Source organism: Alosa alosa, chromosome 19, assembly GCF_017589495.1.
Source record: "Alosa alosa isolate M-15738 ecotype Scorff River chromosome 19, AALO_Geno_1.1, whole genome shotgun sequence".
Taxonomy (NCBI): domain Eukaryota; kingdom Metazoa; phylum Chordata; class Actinopteri; order Clupeiformes; family Clupeidae; genus Alosa; species Alosa alosa.
This window is the reverse complement of record NC_063207.1, coordinates 307,811-329,978: the sequence shown is the minus strand read 5'-3', so window position 1 is coordinate 329,978 and position 22,168 is coordinate 307,811. Positions and strand designations below refer to the sequence as shown.

The following is a 22,168-nucleotide window of genomic DNA, read 5'->3' as shown; positions in this document are numbered from 1 at the left end:
GACTAAATCAGAGCCTACTTTTTTATCAAGCTGGTGCCAGAGATGATGGCCTTTGGCGAATAGTGTAGGCCTACTCAAAATTAGTAAAACCAAATTAGGCAAAATCTCACACTTTTTCCCTTTCCCACTTTGTGCAGTAATTCCATTAATTCCAATCGGAGCAAAGAAAGACACATGCAGTTAAATTAATTTGGTAGTCTTATTATCTGCTAGGTTTTACGCCTAATGCAAAACCATTTTCTGATATTTTGTATAGATTGGCTATATGAAGATATTGATAGGCATAAACAGGGCACCTAATGCGTGAGACACACGCATATCAATCCGTTCACATGCTCACACGCCACTCCTTGTCTTGCTTTTTTACAGGCCAGAAGTGTCAAGTCATAGGTCTATTTAATCGAGGGTTTCTCCCCCGGGATATCAAAAAAATGAGCTGTTGAATACGCAATCGTGAGAAGGACAGAGCAGCATTCTTTCTCTGACTACTCATCTGAGCAAAGTGCAGGGCTGAAGCGCAGGCTAAACATATGAGCACAGTTAAAGTGATGGTTCGCAGTAATTTCACCCTAGGGTCCTTTGTACCATGACCTCGAGTAGTGATGGGCAAATGAAGCTTTGGTGAACCACTGAACCACAGCAGTGTGAACCTAGCGACACTAGCTGAAAAGCAAAAAGATGGCCACCACACATACAATTTTCAACATAAAAGTCCTTAGCAAACCAATATTTTTGGTTACATATACTGGTTTGGGTAAGGACTTTTATGTTGAAATATCTACATGTGGCAGCCATATTAGCTAGTGTTGCTAGCTTCACACTGCTGTGGTTTAGTGGTTCACCAAAGCTTCATTTGCCCATCACTAACCTCGAGCCCTCCTAGAAGCTGTTTTCCCTTGGTCGAACATTGGTCGAGTAGCGCTATCAGGCGAATACAGAAACTAATGGTTTGTGCAGGCGCTTATGGAACCGATAGAGTATCTCGGAAATTACCCCACTAATAATGCCCTGAATGGTACAAAACTTCTACAGTAGTACAAATACATTCTGTACTCATAAAACGAGACATTGGAAAGTTTGTAAGTACACCAGGAGTTTATTTAAATAGCACTTGCCTGATGGCTTCTACTCTCTGCTGCTATCTACCGCTGCGTCAACGTTACTTCCGTGATTTGGGAAAAGCCTGTAAAAGTCCTGGCAGGAAGCATGCATAAGGATGTAGATCCAGGAATACACTAATGTTTTAAAAAACTACAAACAAAATACGTGCCTCGCAGCTTGGCTCCTAAATACGTGCAATGTATTAGCAGTAAAGATATGGATATGCAGAACAATGTATGAACAACATATATATGCAGTGTAGTAGCAGTAACATTAGAAGAGTGGTAAAATAATATAAATACAGTATATGCAGTGTATTAACAGTAATATTATAAGATACAGAATAAATATTATTTTATTGTCTATGGCTTTAGCACACAAAGTTAGCTTCATAGTACAGCTGACATTAGAGGAAGTCCGTCATCATAGATCTTGCTACTTGCTAAATTTTGATATTCAAACTCGTAATTCTGATTCTTGAAAAACATGAAAAACACAAGTGTGGGCACAGCTGAGGGTGTAACCATCCCAGGGTAACCATGGTAACTTTTCTGATGTCTGCCAACTGTCTGGAAACAATAGACAGCACTTCGCTTTGAGAGCCTTTATAATGCAGTGTCAATGGGTGATCCACTAGCATGTTAGCTTTGAGAGCTTTTATAATGCAGTGTCAATGGGTGATCCACTAGCATGTTAGCTAAGGTTGTGCTTTAAGAGCCTTTATAATGCAGTGTCAATGGGTGATCCACTAGCATGTTAGCTAAGGTTGCGCTTTGAGAGCCTTTATAATGCAGTGTCAATGGGTGATCCACTAGCATGTTAGCTAAGGTTGTGCTTTGAGAGCCTTTATAATGCAGTGTCAATGGGTGATCCACTAGCATGTTAGCTAAGGTTGCATTCCGATCACAAGGGGCCCTATGCTGAATTCCCTGCTTCCTACCAACTGCACAGGGTGTAACATTCACAGGGAACTCTTATGGAACTTGATTGCTTGACTGTTTTATTTGGAATGCCCTGCTAGTCTTAGGTTGTCAAAGGCTCTGTTCAAAACGGTAAAAACTGCTGCCTTTTAAGATATCTAACTGGGGAACGAGGCAGCAAGTGCAAGTTCAAAACCAAAAAAACTCTTTTTTATCGAAGATATCTTAAAATTACCCGAATAACGGTTGTTTTAGAAGGCAGCATCGACGCACACTTCATGCTCCCTACTACCCATAATCCATTGCGGCAACGTCTGAAACAGCTATAAAAAGTAAACAAAGATGCCGAATAATATCGGTAATGGCTGCTGAATTTGTTGAAATGTGATGTGTGTGACATTATTTTGAATAAGATTTGTAGATTTGTAGCGAGAAATAAATGCTGATTTGTAGATTTGTATCGAGAAATAAATGCTGTACTATCTGATTGTTGTAACCGTAGACATAATATACATAGACGCCGCATCGACCGCTGATCCTTACTAGCGCTGACGAGATTTGGAGCCGCCATCTTGGACCGGTCATCCACTCCACTCAGTGTAATCTGTTTGGCCTGTGAGATGAGCTGTCAGCCCACTTAATTAATCATATCTCACTGAATACCGAACAGATTCTCACTCGGTTTTTTTTGCTGCAAAGGTCATACATGTAGCTATGATACAGGACACATGATTTAGCGTATTTTAATATTCATAGTGGGTTTAACAGTAATAGAATATTCTGATATATGATATAAAGTGACCTGACGTCCGATATCAAAACTGGGAACATAATCCATGTTTGACAGCATAGACAAAACTAGTTTGATACAAGTTTAATGAGTTAAATATAGTTCACAGTTGACAGAAAAGTTCCATCAACAGCATTATTCACAGAAAGGTTCTATAAACATTTAAGTGAGATCAGTGCCATGCAGACATCTGAGGGGTATTCCAAGTAGGCCTATGTGGTTTAGTGACAAACTTGGGGAAATTGACAGAATAAGTTGTAAACCTTCCAGTAGAAAAGCTGTATACAGGAAACATGGTTGTGTGTATTTTAATATTCATAGTGGGCTTAATAGTAATAGAATATTCTCATATATGATATATTATAAAGTGATGACATCAATATAAACACTGGGAACATAACTAATCCATGTTTGACAGCATAGACAGAAACTGGTTTGATACAAGTTTTAATGGGTTAAATTGACAGAAAAATCCATTAACATTTTTCAGTTCAGTGCCATCAAAAATAAAGTTTGATGAACAGACATTGGTGTGGCATAAGTAAAGGAAATGGAGTAACTGGGTTCAATATCAACAGCATTTGTTAGACAAGTTCCATAAATATTGTAAAGTGCAAGTTTGTAGGTTTGTTTCTGATCCTTAAAAACAGACATTGGTTTGGCATAGTAAGTGTAACTTCATCAATTCAAGACAAAAGGTGACTTGTCCTTGTACAGTGTCAATGGGTTCATCAACAGCATCTGTTATTTACAGTTCACAGAAAGCTTTCAGCCCCAATGAAGAGATTAAATAAATAAGAATTAAGAAACATTTTAGAAACTGCTAAGATCAGCCCCGTTCATTGCAATCAGTAAAGAATCGGGGAGTGTCTTCACAGGCTCAGTGAGACAGAGGTTACTGTCATGCAGTTGGTTCTATGATTTCGATAACTGGTGCATGTAATTTTGTATGTTCCCACCTTGCTAAAATTGCTTGGGTACACTTTGGCTAAGAAAAAAGTGCTTCAGACAGCAGGTGGGCAAATAAGATAGCAGTACATAGTGAAACTGGGTAAACTCCCTAAAAGAGGACTGAGTCAACCAGACGATGGGAAAATGGGACACAGAGTGGTGAATGCAGGTGATGAAGGTGGAGCTCATAAATCAAATATTCAGTCACAGTGTAGCAGACGCCCTCCAATACTGCAATGAAGAGCTGCACCTTCCTCAGTTCCAGGGATGTGAGGAGACTATTTAGTTCATTCACAGTCTCCTTGAGCAAGGCAGTTGTTCTGGGGAGATATCAAATAAATAAATGAATAAAATGAATAAAGGAATTTGAGAGGCATCTTATTCTTGTTAGGGTAAATGACATGTGAATAATACAGTGTTGGGCAAGCTACTTAGACATTGTAGTGAGCTAAACTATCAGTTACTCTGCTATGAATAAAACACTACACAATACTACCACCCAGTCAAATGTATTATTAACACAAACACAGCAGTAGGCTAGTTCTCTACATAGGAAGCTACTTTAAATTGTGCCAATTACACATGACAAGAAAAGTGTAGCTTGTGTGGCTAAGCCACTTGATAAATAAAGAAGTTAAGCTATTGAAAAGTTACTTTATTCAGAAAATAGTGAAGCTACCAACACGCTTAGGCTACAAGTAGCAGCTAGCGATTGCCCAATAATATAGGCTACAGTCTGTGCCACTTGTGTAAAATTCGCCAGCCAAATCTAGTATGATTTATTTCTACAATAGCCTTTTTGTGTCAGTTGTAATCTAAGTCAGTGTTATGGAATATGACTTATTAAGTCTCAGTTAATAGCCAGGTGAACACCAAGTAAACAGCCTAGCTAGCTGGCTACGATTCTCATACAGTAATATCAAAGATCCTTGCTCCTTCTCAACTCTCTGGTAATATTCTATTCACAAAATACAACCATTAGTACGGTAATGTTAAATCTTACTTGAGAAAAGTAAATCCCCCGAGCCCTGTTTGCGATGGTTCGTCGATTTGAGCAGGAACATGCTGCACAGTACTGGCATCTTGTGTCTTCTGCTGCAACGCAACGAGGAGTATGACCGGTCCAAGATGGCGGCCGCATTTCTCGTTTCCAGCAGCCAATGCGGCGTCTATGTATATTATGTCTATGGTTGTAACCATTGATAGCGTCTGGTCTGATATACTGTATGTGCCGCCTGCCAAACTCATTTCTACCGTTAGCCTGCTAGCTCCCGTAAGCTAGTTTAGTTTAATGTTAGCCTGCTAGCTCCCGTAAGCTAGTTTAGTTTAACATTCCGGCTTTTGCATCATACCGTAGTGTTAACCAAAGATCATTCTTAAAAGATGCATTCGATCCAAAGTCGTGTCTAGTGAGACAGCTCTCTATTTAGATAGATAGATAGATAGATAGATAGATAGATACTTTATTGATCCCCAGGGGAAATTCAAGGTCTCCAGTAGCATACAGATAAAAACACACACACATTCACTAACAGCAGAAAAAGTAATTAAAAATATATAATATAAAAACACAACTAAGCAATAAGGACAGTAGAAGATAAAGAATATACTAAATATACTAAAATACAAATTATACTAACTAACACTTAATCAGTATCCACATAGTGGTGATGTAGGCAGTGCGGCAGCAGACAGCTGTCTTCCGTTTGGAACAGAGCCATAGAGATGTTTGGATTCACAAGACATGTCCATTCACAACAGCCGAGCATAGTTACCTTGCTAGCTTGCTAACATTAGATATGGCTCACACAACATTTCAGACTTTGATTCTAAGGTTTTCTCTATGTCCATTTTACTCACAAGCTACCATTATTCAACTATGCCAAAGTAAACTCGCTTTTGCATTCTAGGACCCCTTTAAACTTCTCCATATCCACCTTGACCAGGACATCCTACATACAAACATATACACACTCACACATACGCGCACTCACTCACTCTTAGGGGTCTCTCACCTTTGGGTCCTCGGGGAAGATGTTGTCCACGAGTCGCTTGTAGCGAGGCCTTAGAGGCCCACAGCACCCACAGACTCCTGTTAACACACACACATGCACCCACACACAGACACACACACACAAGTACACATGCACATACAGAGACAACATCAGTTATTATGTATGGACCATCATCACACATCTGTGAGCTCCACTCACAAGGCACCTCACTGCACCAAGAAAAACAGCTGAACAGGAGAGCTGACACAACTCTAACACTTCTACACAAATGAACAGCAGAGCTAACTCAACCCTAACACTTCAGATGAACAGAAGAGCTAACTCAAACCTAACACTTCTTCACAGATAAACAAAAGAGCTAACCCAACCCTAACACTTCTTCACAGATGAACATAATCTTGAATTTCCCCTTGGAGATCAATAAAGTGTCTATCTATATATTTGGGTAGCTAGCTGGCTAGCTGTCGTCTATATATCTCATATCTTTGGGTAGCTAGCTGGCTAGCTGGTATGACTATCCCATATCATTGCTATGGAGAGTATGAGGTTAGTGCGATAGGACATTGACTTTGGGACCATCAGAGAGAGAGATAAAAACAGAGAGAGAGAGTGTGTGTGTGTGTGTGTGTGAGAGAGAGAGATAATGTGTAGCTGCTGAAGTCAGATGACTTTTAAATATTTAAGGAGAGGAAATCTGAGAGCAGCACCGTATCAAAGTTTCAGCACTGAGCCATCATACACACTGAGCCATTACACACACACACACTGAGCCATCATACACACACACACACATATATACTGAGCCATCACACACACATACTGAGTCATCAAACACACATACTGAGCCATCACACACACACACACACACTGAGCCATCACACACACACATACTGAGCCATCACACACACACACACACACTGAGCAATCACACACATACACACACACTGAGCCATCACATACACACACACACACACACACTGAGCCATCACACACACACTGAGCCATCACACACACCCACACACTGAGCCATCACACACATACAAACACACTGAGCCATCACACACACACACACATACACACACACACTGAGCCATCATATACACACACACACACCGAGCCATCATACACACACACACTGAGCCATCACACACACACACACACTGAGCCATCATATACACACACACATACACACACACACACACACACACACACACACACACAGAGCCATCACACACACACACTGAGCCATCACAAACACACATATAAACACACAGAGCCATCACTCACACACACACACACGCTCACTGAGCCATCATACACACACACACACTCATACGCTCACACACGCACAAGCTAAACATATTATTACATCACATACATACATATGCAGTTACACACAGCACATCCCTAATATGCAAGTACACGCACACACACACACACACACACACACACACACACAACACACACAGTGCAACATATCTACAACACAGACTGAGCCATCATACACACACACACAATCTTACCCCATGTGAGTTGAAATCACACACACCCAATCTTACCCCATGTGAGTTGAAATCACACACAATGAGCCATCACACACACACACACAATCTTACCCCATGTGAGTTGAAATCTGTTATTGGTGGAATTTGGTCTGAACGTTCCATCAGCTTCTGAGCGAGCAACTCGCAGATACCCCCTCATCTCCTCTCTTTCTCTCACACACACACACACACCATGAGCCGCTTCTGACTGGTTAGCAGTTACAGGTGCGTGTGTGTGTGTGTGTGTGTGCGCATGCGTGCATGAATGCTTGTGTGTGTGTGTGTGCTTGTGTGCATGCATGCATGAATGCTTGTGTGTGTGTGTGTGTGTGCATGCATGCGTGTGTGTGTGTGTGTCTGTGCCTATCTGTACAGTGTCAGCTTACTTCAGTGAGTGAGATTCCTTCACCTAAGACCCCCAAACACACAGGCAGGGGCTAAATTGGGATTTGTTATGTGGAGTTTAGGGCTGGGATAAACGATTATTTTTTAAACGATTAATCTAACGATTATTTTTTCGATGCATCGATTAATCTAACGATTCATTTTTTCGGTCCGATTCGATTTCGATTCGATTCAATTATCGATTATCTCCCCATTAATTGACTAATAGCAATTTATACATGTTGATTTACATATCTGAATGAAAAAACATGAATTCCTTAACATTGGAATATATGTTTATTGCTCTTAAAATTCTAAAATAAAAGACTATACAAGCGCAAAGTAATGCATTCTTAGTCAGAGGTAGCATTCAATAAAGTTCAGTAGTATAGGGCTAATTGAGTGCCTGTCACTTTAAGACGTTTGTGAGGGTACCCTTGTAATTGTAAAACTAACACAGTTAAAACCCTGCTGATGTGTGGATGCAATTCATAACGTAGTTAGTTCAAATAACGGTTCGTACTTCTCCTTGGGACAAACACTTTTGAGTCTTGAAAAACACTTTTCTACTTACATCGGGATTTTGCAAACATTCAGTGTCAGAGTCAATAAAATGAGCCCTGCATGAGTAACGAAATTGACAAGCAGCTGTAAGTAATCATGCTAAACTCAACATCCAAACAGTATTCTAACGTTAGCTTTGAGATACTGCTTGATTGCATAACCTAACTTAGTTTAATCTCCTCAATGTATGTTGTGATAAGACCTTAGCAGAGTTAGCCTAACTTTAATGCAACAGTTTTGAACAAATTTGCACAGCATGGTCACGATGCTAAACGGATTTAATAGCAATTTAGCCCGCAGTGTTCTATGCAATGCTTCTATGTGGCAACAACAATCCTTCAACAATCGTGAATATTGCAGCGAGCTAGATTCACGAGAGAGGGACAAGGCAAGGAAAGGCTGCGTGTGTAAAAGCGCAGCTCAATGAAAGGATTTTATCTTATCTTTAATTTAAATAGTACAACGGGGGCAAGAGAGGGGGCAAGGAAAGGCTGCGTGTGTAAAAAGCGCAGCTCAATGAAAGGATTTTATCTTATCTTTAATTTAAATAGTAGGACTACAACATAAACGTGTGACGGCCGGTTTTGATCTCGTGGCTCCCAGCCACAGATTAGTCAATGTATGGGAAACACTGAAGGTGTTATATAAAAAAATATATGACGAATCGACGTGCATATTTTGCGCCAACGTCATCGATTACGTTGACGCGTTGTCCCAGCCCTAGTGGGGTTATGTGGGAATTTTATTTGAAAAATAAACCATTAAATGGCACTTTTTGGAGAGTTTTGTGCAAAGAAATGGAGAAATCGAATCTCCATCAATAAACCATGTCCACCAAGACCATCTCAAAACACCACACAAAAACAAAATCAATTTATCCTTGTGGAAAGGTTGCCTGGTAGCTCGAAGTAGGTATTTCTGTAATTCACAAAGATCATACACAAATATGCCAACTGAATAGATTGCTAGTTTATTTTGAGTAGCCAGCTAGAAGTTCTCATGGCAGTTCTCTATCTATCTATTTCTCTGTCAATATCCTCATCCCCTGCTTCATTCCTCTTCTCTCCCCCAGAAGTCTGTCCCAACCACCGCTGCATTTAGTTTAATCTTAACTTTTTATATGGCTGTCAAACAATTAAAAAAAAATAACTAGGCCCCAGCTATGGCGCAACTGGCTGGGGCACCTGCACCGTACGCCGGTGACCCGGGTTCGATTCCCGCCCCCTGGTCAATATATTTCAGTCATAGAACATTTATTTTACAAAATAGTGGTCTCGGCTGTTTGCAACTGATATATTATGGGGCAGCCGTGGCCTACTGGTTATTATGGGGCAGCTGTGGCCTACTGGTTAGCGCTGCCGGTTCAAACCCCGACCAGTAGGCACGGCTGAAGTACCCTTGAGCAAGGCACCTAACCCCTCACTGCTCCCCGTGCGCCGCTGTTGTAGCAGGCAGCTCACTGCGCCGGGATTAGTGTGTGCTTCACCTCACTGTGCTGAGTGTGTTTCACTAATTCACAGATTGGGATTAATGCAGAGACCAAATTTCCCTCACGGGATCAAAAGAGCATATATACTATACTATACTTATACTTACTTACACACACACACACACACACATCATCAGAACAGCACAGCACAGTAATATATATTTACACACACACACATCATCAGAACTGAACAGCACAGTAATATATACTTACACACACACACACACACACATCATCAGAACAGAACAGCACAGTAATATATACTTATACTTACACACACACACACACACAATCATCAGAACAGAACAGCACAGTAATATATACTTATACTTACACACACACACACACACACACACATCATCAGAACAGAACAGCACAGTAATTATACTGGTTTGCGACGTGACTGCGACTGCGACACACACGGTGGGTATCAGTTAAGTTTGGACGGGTTCCTTCATGAATCACGCACTCATTTTCTCGGCAGAAATGGCACAAACTGCAGTTGACACAAACAACCACCAGGTGGCTCTTGGGAGTTCTGCCACTACTATTTTTGATGCGACTTGACTAACGGCTCCCACACACAGCTGCGTTCCGTCAACGCATTCCAGTGGGTGTTCCCGACGATAGCTATGCAAATGACTTGAAGTAAAACCGTAACGCGATTGTTTGGTGCCGTCCGTAGATTGGCTTGATTGGCCGGTGCAGCAACAGCTGAACTCCTCAACGCGACACGACGGACCCACAATTCAGTTCGGCAACGGATCACGTGAGCCCATTTAAAGTGAATGGGATGCGTCTCCAGCAACGCGATGCACGCAGCTGTGTGTGGGAGACGTTACTGCTTCCATGACGCATCCAGTTTCCAAGTCAGTAGAACAATCAGTGACAGTTGAGCCATTACCAAACATATATGATAATACAATAGCGTGAGTTTATATATCTTATCAGGAGCGTCGCCATCCGATTTTGCCGGGACTTCAGCCCTGAATGTTTCGAGTGTAGCCCCAAATGTATTTTGCAAAGTTGACTAACAAATATGAAACCATTATTCGGATCATGCATTGGAACTGTGAGATGAGATGGACCAATTTATCATATAAAAGCAGGAAACGGGTTTCCTCTCACTCTCCATGCAGCAGATCTAACTTGAACGTTAGGCTACCATAACGTTACGTTAGGCTACCATAATTTGAAATGTAGGCTGCTTAGAGCGTGCGCACGCACGAGAGAGAGACAGAGAGTCAGTCAGTTCCAGGGTAGGGCATGTCATTGTTTGCAGTTCCTATTTAGTATAAGAAAGTTATAAGGAAATCATAAAGGCAACAAGGCAGCTATTGGTAATTTTATAGATAAATAGAAATAGCCTACTGTCATGCAGTTTATGGGGTAGGCCAACTTGGAGTGAACTTACACACGGGAGATTCTTTCTCTAGGCTAATCGTAGCTGAGCAGAGTTGGGTGTAACGTGTAATTAATCACGTTACAGTTCCTACAGTGTGCGAGCAAAGATATTCAGAATTCTGGGAGGGCGACAAGATAGATAGATACCGTATTTTCCGGACTATAAGTCGCACTTTTTTTACATAGTTTGGCTGGCCCTGCGACTTATAGTCAGGTGCGACTTATATATGAAATTTACCGGTAACATTATTTTTTTTTTAATAATTCCGAAATGAAAGAGGAGTAAACATTACCGTCTACAGTCGCGAGAGGGCGCTCTAGGATAACCAGAGCCGTTGTATACAACTGCAGGCCTACCCCTGAAACATTCATTTAAAGACCAAATTTAAATTTAAACCAAAATGCCACCCAAAAGAAAGTCATACACTGCTGCTTTCAAACTAGAGGTAGCGAAATATGCAGCCGAAAATGGAAATAGAGCAGCAGAAAGAAAGTTTGGAGTGAGTGAAAAACTTGCGAGGGACTGGCGAAAAGCAGAGGTTAATCTAAATGCAATGAAGAAAACAAAGAAAGCTAATCGTGGATTGAAAGCAAGATGGCCAGAGCTGGAGGAACGAGTCCACAGATGGGTGCTTGAACAACGTGCTGCCGGGAGGGGCTTGTCAACTGTGCAGTTACGTCTCTATGCCCTGTTAGTTGCAAAGGAGATGAATATAGACGACTTTGCAGGCGTGCCATCCTGGTGTTACCGCTTCATGCAACGCAACCGCCTCTCTATCAGAGCACGGACAACAGTGTGCCAGAAACTGCCAGCAGACTTCCAAGCCAAGGTTGACAGTTTCCGTGAGTTCATTGAAAAGCAGGTAACTGAACACAACGTTTCGCCGGACCATATTGTTAACATGGACGAGGTCCCCCTCACGTTTGACATCCCCATGGGCCGAAGTGTCACAGAGAAAGGTCAAAAAAGTGTGAATATAGTGACAACTGGTCATGAGAAATCACACTTTACAGTGGTGTTGGCATGTTGTGGAGAAGGATCAAAATTGCCACCGATGGTCATTTTCAAACGGAAAACCATGCCAAAAGACGAATTTCCACGATCAGTTGTCGTGACTGTGAATGAGAAAGGGTGGATGGATCAAGAAATGATGAACATCTGGCTTAACCGGTGCTACACTCAGCGTCCTGATGGCTTCTTTAAAACACGCAAAGCCCTGCTTGTGATGGATAGTATGCGAGCGCACATAACGCCGCAGTTTAAAGATAAAATAAAAGCTTGCAACTCCATACCTGCCATCATCCCTGGAGGCTTAACCAAAGTACTCCAGCCACTCGACATCTCAGTGAACCGGAGCTTTAAGGCAGTCTTGCGTCGCCTGTGGGAGGAGTGGATGGTGGATGGAGAGCACAGCTTCACGGCAACCGGGAGGATGCGCCATGCAACTTTCCAGCAAGTCATTGGATGGATCGACACAGCATGGGCTTCAGTGACAACCGAAACCATCCTGTCGGGATTTAGAAAGGCCGGAATAACTCCAACTGATGATGAGTCTGACGACAGCCCCGCAGAAGAGGAGACGGCGCTTCGTCTTCCTCAGGAGTTGTCAGAGATGTTCAGAAGCGACACGGAGGACGAAGAATTTAATGGATGGTGAACTGGCTACCAGTAGCTTGCCTGTTTAACTCGGTGGCGTGTTATGTTAATTTATTAATATTAAATACTGTGATCTATTGTGTTTATCTTGCATTTCTGGATTAAATGTCTGTTCTTGTTCTTGGATTAAATAAATGTCTAAATAAGCCTCCTGCGAGTATTTGATACACTGCCGGCTTGAGACTCCACCTCGCCCAAAATGCTTGATTGCATTGCATTCTCCACATTTTTATCTACACTTTGGTGTACCACATCAGCATTTTCATTCAGTGAATATTTTGTAAATTGCTTTACAATTACCGTCGGGCCCTCCTCTTATCGTCTTACACGCCGCAGCTTCATTCATCCTTTGTGCACGTCATTTTAAAACCGCATGTTTTTCTCTCGTGTGCATTTAATCTGCTGCCAGTTTGTGACTCATTGCATTGTCCATATTTTTAGCTAAATTTACGTGTACCACATCAGCATTTTTGTTCAGTGAATTTGTTGTAAATTGTTTTACAATTACTGTCGGGCATATAGGCCTATCGCCTGGCTTGCCTCAGCTGCATTTAATCTGCTGCCAGTTTGTGACTTATTGCATTGTCCATATTTTTAGCTAAATTTACGTGTACCACATCAGCATTTTTGTTCAGTGAATCTTTTGTAAATTGTTTTACAATTACTGTCGGGCATATAGGCCTATCGCCTGGCTTGCCTCAGCTGCGTTTAATCTGCTGCCAGTTTGTGACTCCACATCGCCCAAAATGCTTGATTGCATTGCATTCTCCACATATCTAGCTACATTTTCGTGTACCACATCAGCATTTTCATTCAGTGAATCTTTTGTAAATTGTTTTACAATTACCGTCGGCGCTCACAGCAGCTTTGCCATTCATTTGCCTAGGCTGTCATTTTAAAACGTGAGTATTTAATCTGCTGCAGGCTTGACTCCACATCCCAAAATGCTTGATTGCATTGTATTCTGCACATTTTTAGCTAAATTTGCGTGTACCACATCACCATTTTTGCTGTGAATCTTTTGTACATTGCTTTACAATTACCCTTAGGCCTTCCTCTTGGCTGCCGTTGTTATCGCTGCCATTCACTCCTTCTCTTCATTAATATTAATGTCTTGGCCTCTATGTGTAGAGTTACATAGCCCGTGTCTGTTCTTGGTCTTGGATTTTATGAAATACATTTCTAAATAAATGCGACTTATAGTCCGGTGCGACTTATATATGGTTTTTTCCTCTCCATGAGGCATTTTTTGACTGATGCGACTTATACTCAGGAGCGACTTATAGTCCGGAAAATACGGTAGATAGATAAATAGATACTTTATTGATCCCCAGGACAAGAATATTGGCAAAGAAATAGAATTCATCGGAGTAGGCTGTTTGTTACCTTACTACCGAGTGGGAAACAGTGCACAACTAACTAGCTAATGACTAGTCTGATGTCAATCACACCACAAATTGATTACAAAAAAATATGTTAGGCTATAGGCTACAAGCTAGGACTGCCACTGTTTTCAGTGTGAATTAGAGCATCTAGTATAATTAATTACAGAAGGAACGCAACTCGCAAGCGCACTTCACTCAAAGCAGTTCAATGTTTTGCAAGTTGTGTGCGTGTCATCATTCAACATTGTGAAGGAGGGTGCGCAAGCTGGGCAGCGCTTCCATAAAGGTCTCTTTCAAAATGTCCTGTTACAATTGCAGCTGCTTCCGATTGTTGAATATTTAGAAAGTAGCCTACATGACGGCATTTTTGAGCTAGTGAGTCAGATTTTTGCCTTCTGGTAGTAACTTGCTAATTAAATAAAGCAAGACTTGAGTGATATCACAAATTTGAAAGGAAAAATGTGAAGGCAACAAGTGGCGGGCGAGGCTAGAGTTGGAGGGATATTGTGTCCTGTTGCTGTAAAGGACGAGCCCAATCGCCTATTTCTCAGTTGTGTAATAAAAGCAGTATCATCATGCAGTGGTTGAAGTTTACCAGGGTGGATAAGCATAGTTGTAAAGGGCATAAATAAAAAAGGCAAAAAACGTCCTTTGCCAAACCCAAAATTTAAATACGAATTTTATCTTAACGAAACAACTCTAAATATCGGAGTGGGATAGGTTGGGATATTGTAGAAATTTCACTTAAATTGCAACCAACATGCCTGCTTGCCGACATTCAAATGACAACGAAAAATATATTAAAGCACTTTTTGGTTGAATGTGGCATGAAATTTTTTTTAAACAGCTGGACAAATGATTTAGCTTATTGATTATAGCCTGTACACCAGCAATTGTTGAACATTTACCTGTACAATGACATTGTCAGTAGCCCAGCCTAACAAGCAGATGTTGCAAAAGACATCAAAAGACGCAATTAATCAGAAATAAATAATGAAATCTGCAGCACTTTATTTAACAAACTGCAAGCAACAAGAGGGTTGAGTTCACTGCAAGGCCAAACCCAAGAGCAGAGACGAACTGATCTCTACAATAGTCATTTTGGAGGTACAAACTCTCCCTGCTCCTGCTTCCATTTTACATTGACTTGACATTTTTTTAATTTAATTTTTGCAACGTTCTCCTAATGTGCCTTTTGCACGAAAAGAACGTACTCGCCTGTTCTGCTACTAGGCCACTGAAAGGAACAACAGAAAATCTGTTCAAGCAGTCGATAGGCTATATGGTAACTAGCTGTGTGCGTCTGGAAAGACGATAGAAGATATGCTTTCTGAATAGCACAAATGTTCTTCCCAATCGTTTCCATAAAATAAGATAAGTCAAAGACAGAAAACTAAGTCTTATAATGACATAATGGTATAGTCTTTTTTCCATTTAGGATGCGCGGGTGAGGGATAAGGCTTTCATGGTGGACCACACACTTTTTCTTGTGTCAGGAACTCTGCACATAGGCTTAGTCCGTCCATAGCCCAGCTCCAGCGAAGACGGCTCTGGTCATCCCATCTTACCCTCCCCCCACTTCCTCTAGCCTACCATTCAGGCTATGAAGTAGGGTGACCAGACGTCCCGGTTTTGAGATGCGTGTCCCGAGTCCTGACAAAAGCCTGTCAAGACGCTAAAATGTCCCGGTTTACACCAACCACTATTAAAGTGTCCTGGTTCTCAGAGATTACATAGCCGACATGGTCTTATTAGCCTATAGCCCGATCATTAAACCCATGTAGAAAGCTAGCCTAAAGCATCTTCCGTATGATTTCAATAATTTGTTTGTGCGTGCGTGTCAGTCAATCGTAGCAGTCTGCATAATCTTTGCAACAAGCATTACAATGTATCCGTAAACATTGTTGCAATGCCTCTTCATATCTGCCTTGTTTTAACGGTAAGGCTACGCTACGACAATGTTGAAGAGAAAGTCATCACTCTCAAAATGGCTGTGAGTTAATTAATAATCTTCGTAAGTCGGCATATGGTTAAATGACTCATTACGGGGCGAATGAAGGCTCTCTCGCCCGCCCCTACTGCCTGTAGAAAGAAGAATATCCCACTTGCAAGTTCGGTGTATCCTATCCGCCGACCGAAGCAGGATCAGCATCAGGATGGCGGAACTTGTCATATACATACACACACACATTCTATATGAATAGAAAAAAAAATGGTAGTAAATATTTGTAGCAGGTTGTGTAGTTGTTAATTCGCCCCTGCTGAAAAAACCAGCCTGACCAGCCAAAGGTGGTTTGCTGGTTGACCAGCTTGTTTGACCACCCTATGATGGTTGACCAGCTAGACCAGCAAATCTCTTTCGAAAACATACCTTCAGCTGGTTTACCCACCTAACGATGGTAATTCAGCTGGTTTTGTTTGTCGTACCACCTCAAGCTGGTCATTTTAGCTGGTGTTGCTAGTCTACACTGCTGGTTTAACTGGCCGTGCCAGTTTATGTTGGTCAATTAAGCAATATAGCACGAGTGAGAGTGGGGTTGGTCATGGATATTCCCACGGGTGTTGTTCGGCCGTAGCCACGAGGCCGGAGGCCGAGTGGCGCAGGAAACAACAGCCGTGGGAATATCCATGACCAATCCCACGATCACGAGTGCTATATTGCTTTTATACAACAATTCTACCACAAACTAAATAATCTGAAAACACCCCATTATTGTTTAAACATGTTAATTTCGACATCGTTCTTACGCATCAAAAATAGTTCCCTTTTCAAAAGACAGCGTCTTGGTTGCTAGGTAACCAACATTCCAGATCCCTCGTTACGGGTCTTTGTGGTTTACGTGTCTTGAAAGAAATGTTGAAAGTCGGGCTGAAATCACATTCATATCTAGCTTTGCTGCATGCATGTTACAAGGACACTGGGCCATGTCATGTAAGGGGCATGGTACTGCAAAAAAACGTAAACATAGCCTACATTGCAGAACCACTCAACTTTATTAATTTATGGTGAATAAGTTACACTACTGTTCACAGCCCCATATGTTTTTCTGACACGATGCTAGCACGTTAGCAGCGGTTAGCTAACTATGCTAACGTTAGTTATCTACAAGTCTCCTCCAAGTGACAATCATATTATAGGCCCTACACAATGCTGGCAATGCTGAGAACAATTAGCATCCTCGTTTATCTTACCGGTACTTACATTGAGTTGACTGTGTGGCTTAATCCACAGATGTGGTGAAGCACTGTTTCGTTATGGTTTGCTAAGGAGTAACCCATTGCTTAAAATAGTGGAGAGCTGGGATGAGAACATTGTGTCAAATCTTCGCATTGTATCACGGAGTGATTTATTATTAGCTGTGCGAAGTCTGAGTTGAAATGTCCAGGGATATTCCAACTCATGGAACGTCTCTCGGCCAATCAGAAACAAATAAATAGTTCCATAGAACCCAATTGTTGTATAAACCAGCATGACCATCTTCCACCAACAATGTCAAGCTTGGCAAGCTGGTCACCAGCATGACCATCTTGCACCAGTTGTATCCCACACGGCAGGCTGGTCAAACCAGCATGACCAGCTTCCTCAGATGGTCACACCAGCATATCCAGCTGGTGGTCCAACCAGCTACACCAGCAAAGACCAGCAAGAGCGGGAAGAAAACCAGCGAAGACCAGCTAAAACCAGCTACCAGCATAAGCTGGTTTCTAGATGTTTTTTTTTCAGCAGGGGCCTTATTCACCATTGTGTGTAAACCAAAAGGAGGCTACAGCAGGATGCACTGACTGTATCATTAATGCATTTTTGCCACCTACTGGCATATATATAGAACACAACCATCCTGTGTTTTGGGTACCCTGTAGCCTCGTTTTGGTTTACATACAATAAGGAGGATTGTAGTTATAGTACAAGCTCAAAACCTTTAAAGCACCTTCCCAAAACTGACTACCTTCCCAAAACTGACCTGAAGGATGTTTTTTGTTTGTTTGGTGACCGTCACTGTTACAAGCCAACCGGCCATAATAATTGCAAGTGATAAGTGATCAGAAAAAATGTTTTAGAACTTTGACATATCATACACACACGCGCTAGTGGTCACCCGATCATAAACAGCCTTCTGATTATATCTGCTATTCTGAGGACTACACAGGCCACTAGTATAAGCTATATAGAACCGATATTTAGGACTGATAGACCCAACATAAAGACTACATAGACACACACACACACACACACACTCAACAAATCAGCTGGTTTCATCGCCCTCTCACGGTGAATTGCACGGATGAATATTACATGATTTTGTGCTTCTTTGTCATTCGGACCTTCGTCAAAATGAAACGCCATTGTGTGACAAGTGTAAAAATAGCGGCCTGGCTGAACATGCACTGAAATAACCGATCATAATTGAACATTACCTGAACAAAACCTACCCCCCTACCAGGTTAAGTTCAGAGCCTATGTTACCATAGTTACTTAAATAGCCTGATCATTTTTGAACGTTTTGGAAATGAAATCCCAGGTTTACTTTGGGTTAACATACCCAGTTAAGTTCAGAGCCTATGTTACCATAGTGACTTACACAGCCTGATCGTTTTGGTAAGCCAGTAAACCTGCTTTCTGAAATACCCCCCTGATCAACAACCATACACACACACACACCACACACACACACCAGCAGATCAACAACCACACGCGCACACACACACCAGCAGATCAACAACCACACACACACACACAAACATGCGCACACACACATCAGATCAACACACACACCAGCAGATCAACAACCATACACACACACCAGCAGATCAACAACCATACACATACACACGCATACACACACGCGCACACACACACACACACACACACACACACACACACACACACACACGCAGATCAACAACCACACACACACACCACACTCACACCAGCAGATCAACAACCACACACACACACAAATCAGATCAACACACACACACAAATCAGGGGCCTGTACTATGAAGGGAGCTTAACCTACCCAGATGTAACCCAGGGTTACTTTGTTAAACCGGGGTTGACAAAACCTGGTTATCTTAAGTGGTGTTAATCGGTACTACGACGCTGATTATGAAGTTGATTTGTTGAGCGGGGTTAACCTAATTGGAGTTTGTGCGCCGCTTCACATAAAAGGGCGGGTTGCAGGCGCAAGTCACCACTTTCAATGATGACGCGATCACCTTATTTTACGGATGAGGAATGCACAATTATTATGACAAGTTATGAGGAATTAAAACCCACTCTATGACAAAAATAAAATACGTCGGCAGTGAACAAAGCAAGGCAAGGCTGTTGGCAACGTATTGCAGATCGGGTAGCCTAAATGCCTAAAAGTAGGCCTAAAGTTTTATTTCCACATGTTCTTCAAATATGTGTTACGGAGGGTTAATAGCTTGCGTAATGTATGAAATGAGTTGAAATAATTAAATTGCTTATTTTGAGTTCATAGAAATGCCTACAGATGCAACACAATTTAGAAGTGGGCATATAGATTACAGCTATATAGTAATAGGACAATTTAATGTTTAAGTAGAGGAGTTGGCCATCGCAAATAATAGTGGAAGGCCGATTATGGAGGGGGTTGAAGGAGGCATTCGGTCGGATTCTGGTGCTGTGGAAATGTGTAGCCTTTATGTGCAGGGTACAGTAATATGCCATTCAATTCAACAAGTTTGTTAAAATGGTGATTTTAATTTATTAGGCCTACTGTAGGCTATGTCTGATTTATTTTAGGCTATTCTTGCTCAGATGTTCAGCATACTGTAGGCTAGGCCTATGTCCGATTTATTTTCGGACATACAGTATTCTTGCTCAGATGTTCAGCATCACCGATTAGATGGAATACATGAATGTCCACGTAACGGCATTGCTATGACGGGTGACATTAGAGACTTCTGCCTAGATCATCTGACAAAGATAACGAATTCCTTCGGCTGACAATCTATATCTTCATATATATATATATATATATATATATATATATATATATATATATATATATATATATGGCGATCTCTAAAACCCCTCGCCCTGCGAAGAGAGCCCCTCACGATTTGCGCTCCAATGTCGTATGGATCAAGTACGCCGACATTGTCTCGAATTGTTAGTGGAGGGGTGGTACTTATAAAGGGTGTGGTTAACGGAAACCTCGGGTTAACCAAGAACATAACCTGCTCGGAGCAGGTTTGAGATGCAGCGTAAATTGCCATGGCAGCATACCTCGGTTGAAACATATCCACCTTCCGTAGTACGGGTTAATCGGGAGGTTACGTCACACGTGATCAAGTTACTCTCGAAGTTACCCAGATAAGCCAGTAACCTCGCTTCGTAGTACAGGCCCCAGATCAACAACCACACACACACACACGCACCAGCAGATCAACAACCACAACCACACACACACGCACATACACACACCAGCAGATCAACAACCATAGACACACACACCAGCAGATCAACACACACACACACACAAATCAGGAGATCAACACACACACACACACACACACACACACACACACACAACCATCGGATCAACACACACACACACACAAACTATTAGATCAAGTCACCCACACACACACAAATCAGGAGATCAACACACACACACAAACCATCAGATCAACAGTCACACACACAGAACAGCTGATCAACAAACACACCAACAAATCAACAGTCACAAACACAAACAAGCAGATCTCCAAACCAACAAATCAACAGTCTGTCTCTCTCACAAACACACACACATAGATCAACAAACCAACAGCCTCTCTCTCACACATAAACACACACACGCAGATACACACAGCTCACAGCTCTACTAGCTGCGCCTGATGCAGGCTTTATGTGAATCTGCAAAGACTTCTCTGAATGACAACATAAGTGTGTGTGTGTGTGTGTTATACCGGCTGGCATTCCTCCACAGCGGCCAAGACGTAGTTCCTGTAATGTAATGTCCACGACAGGTCCCGAGGCTCCGTCTTCCGCAGTTCCTTCGATCTGCGCTCCTGAAATGCAGCACGAGGAGATTGACTACTCGAAGAGGCTACTGGACAGATCAAAGCTCATCGCTACCGTACCGCACCGTCTTCGCCGCCCTGTTCCCTGTATCACCTGCCAACTCTTTTCCCACTCGAACAGATTCGCAAACAACCCCGCCAGACACAGACTATTGCGCGCGCGCACACACACACACACACACACACACACACAGAATAGGCTTCAAACTTGCACTAGCTCTATAATACAACGCTAATGCCTGACGTGACGTCGCCAAAACATATGGCTGTCATTCCCGTGGTTAATGGCCAATTTTCATCTGCAAAGGCGCGCGACTGCATACCTGTAGAGGATTACGCGCAGATTGGAGCTTCCTGTAATGGGCTTACGTAGAGCACACGACCTCGACACGGAAGTGGAGACTGAGCTGAAAGTGACTTTGACGGACCTCACACTCGCGACATTTAATGGTGCATCGCAGTCCTTCACGAGCAGCGGCCGGGCGCGAGGGGAGCCGCGAGCTTCACTGAAGGACAGAGACAAACGGCGAAAATCTCGTGTCTTCCGCGTATCTGCAGCATGTAGGGTGCGCGCGTTTTGGTCCCTCCCCATGCGCGTGAGATTCGGGTCACTCTGCCAGTGCACGAGCAGCAACTTTCTTTTGCCTCCCAGTTGCCACCGAGTCGCTGTCCGTCTGTCGCAGATTTATTTCTGCTTCTCCCTCTCTCTCGCCCTCACCTCAGAGAGACGTACGATACGAGTGCGCTGCAAAATCAGCCCGGATGTGCAGAGTGTCAATAAGCGCGTGAGAGCATCTGCGACTGTCGTTGACTGAACGAATTTCCCTGCAGCCTGTAATCCTCATTTCTTTTAGGAGAGGAGACCCATTGGTTTTAATCAGAACATATTGACGCTGTGGGAACACACA

General features: G+C 42.4%; 1 protein-coding gene across 1 annotated transcript in view; it reads right to left on the bottom strand.

Moving 5' to 3' along the window:
• Positions 1 to 21,944, bottom strand: part of efr3a (EFR3 homolog A (S. cerevisiae)) — a 79,568-nt gene extending 57,624 nt beyond the window's left edge. The window contains exons 1-3 of the mRNA XM_048228209.1: positions 21,584 to 21,944; positions 21,147 to 21,248; positions 5,778 to 5,854 (exon numbers count right to left, since the gene is read on the bottom strand). Of these exons, the coding sequence (XP_048084166.1) occupies positions 5,778 to 5,854; positions 21,147 to 21,156 (87 nt within the window). The 5' untranslated portion in view covers positions 21,157 to 21,248; positions 21,584 to 21,944. The remainder of the gene's footprint in view (positions 1 to 5,777; positions 5,855 to 21,146; positions 21,249 to 21,583) is intronic.
• Between the last annotated feature and the right edge of the window lie 224 nt (positions 21,945 to 22,168).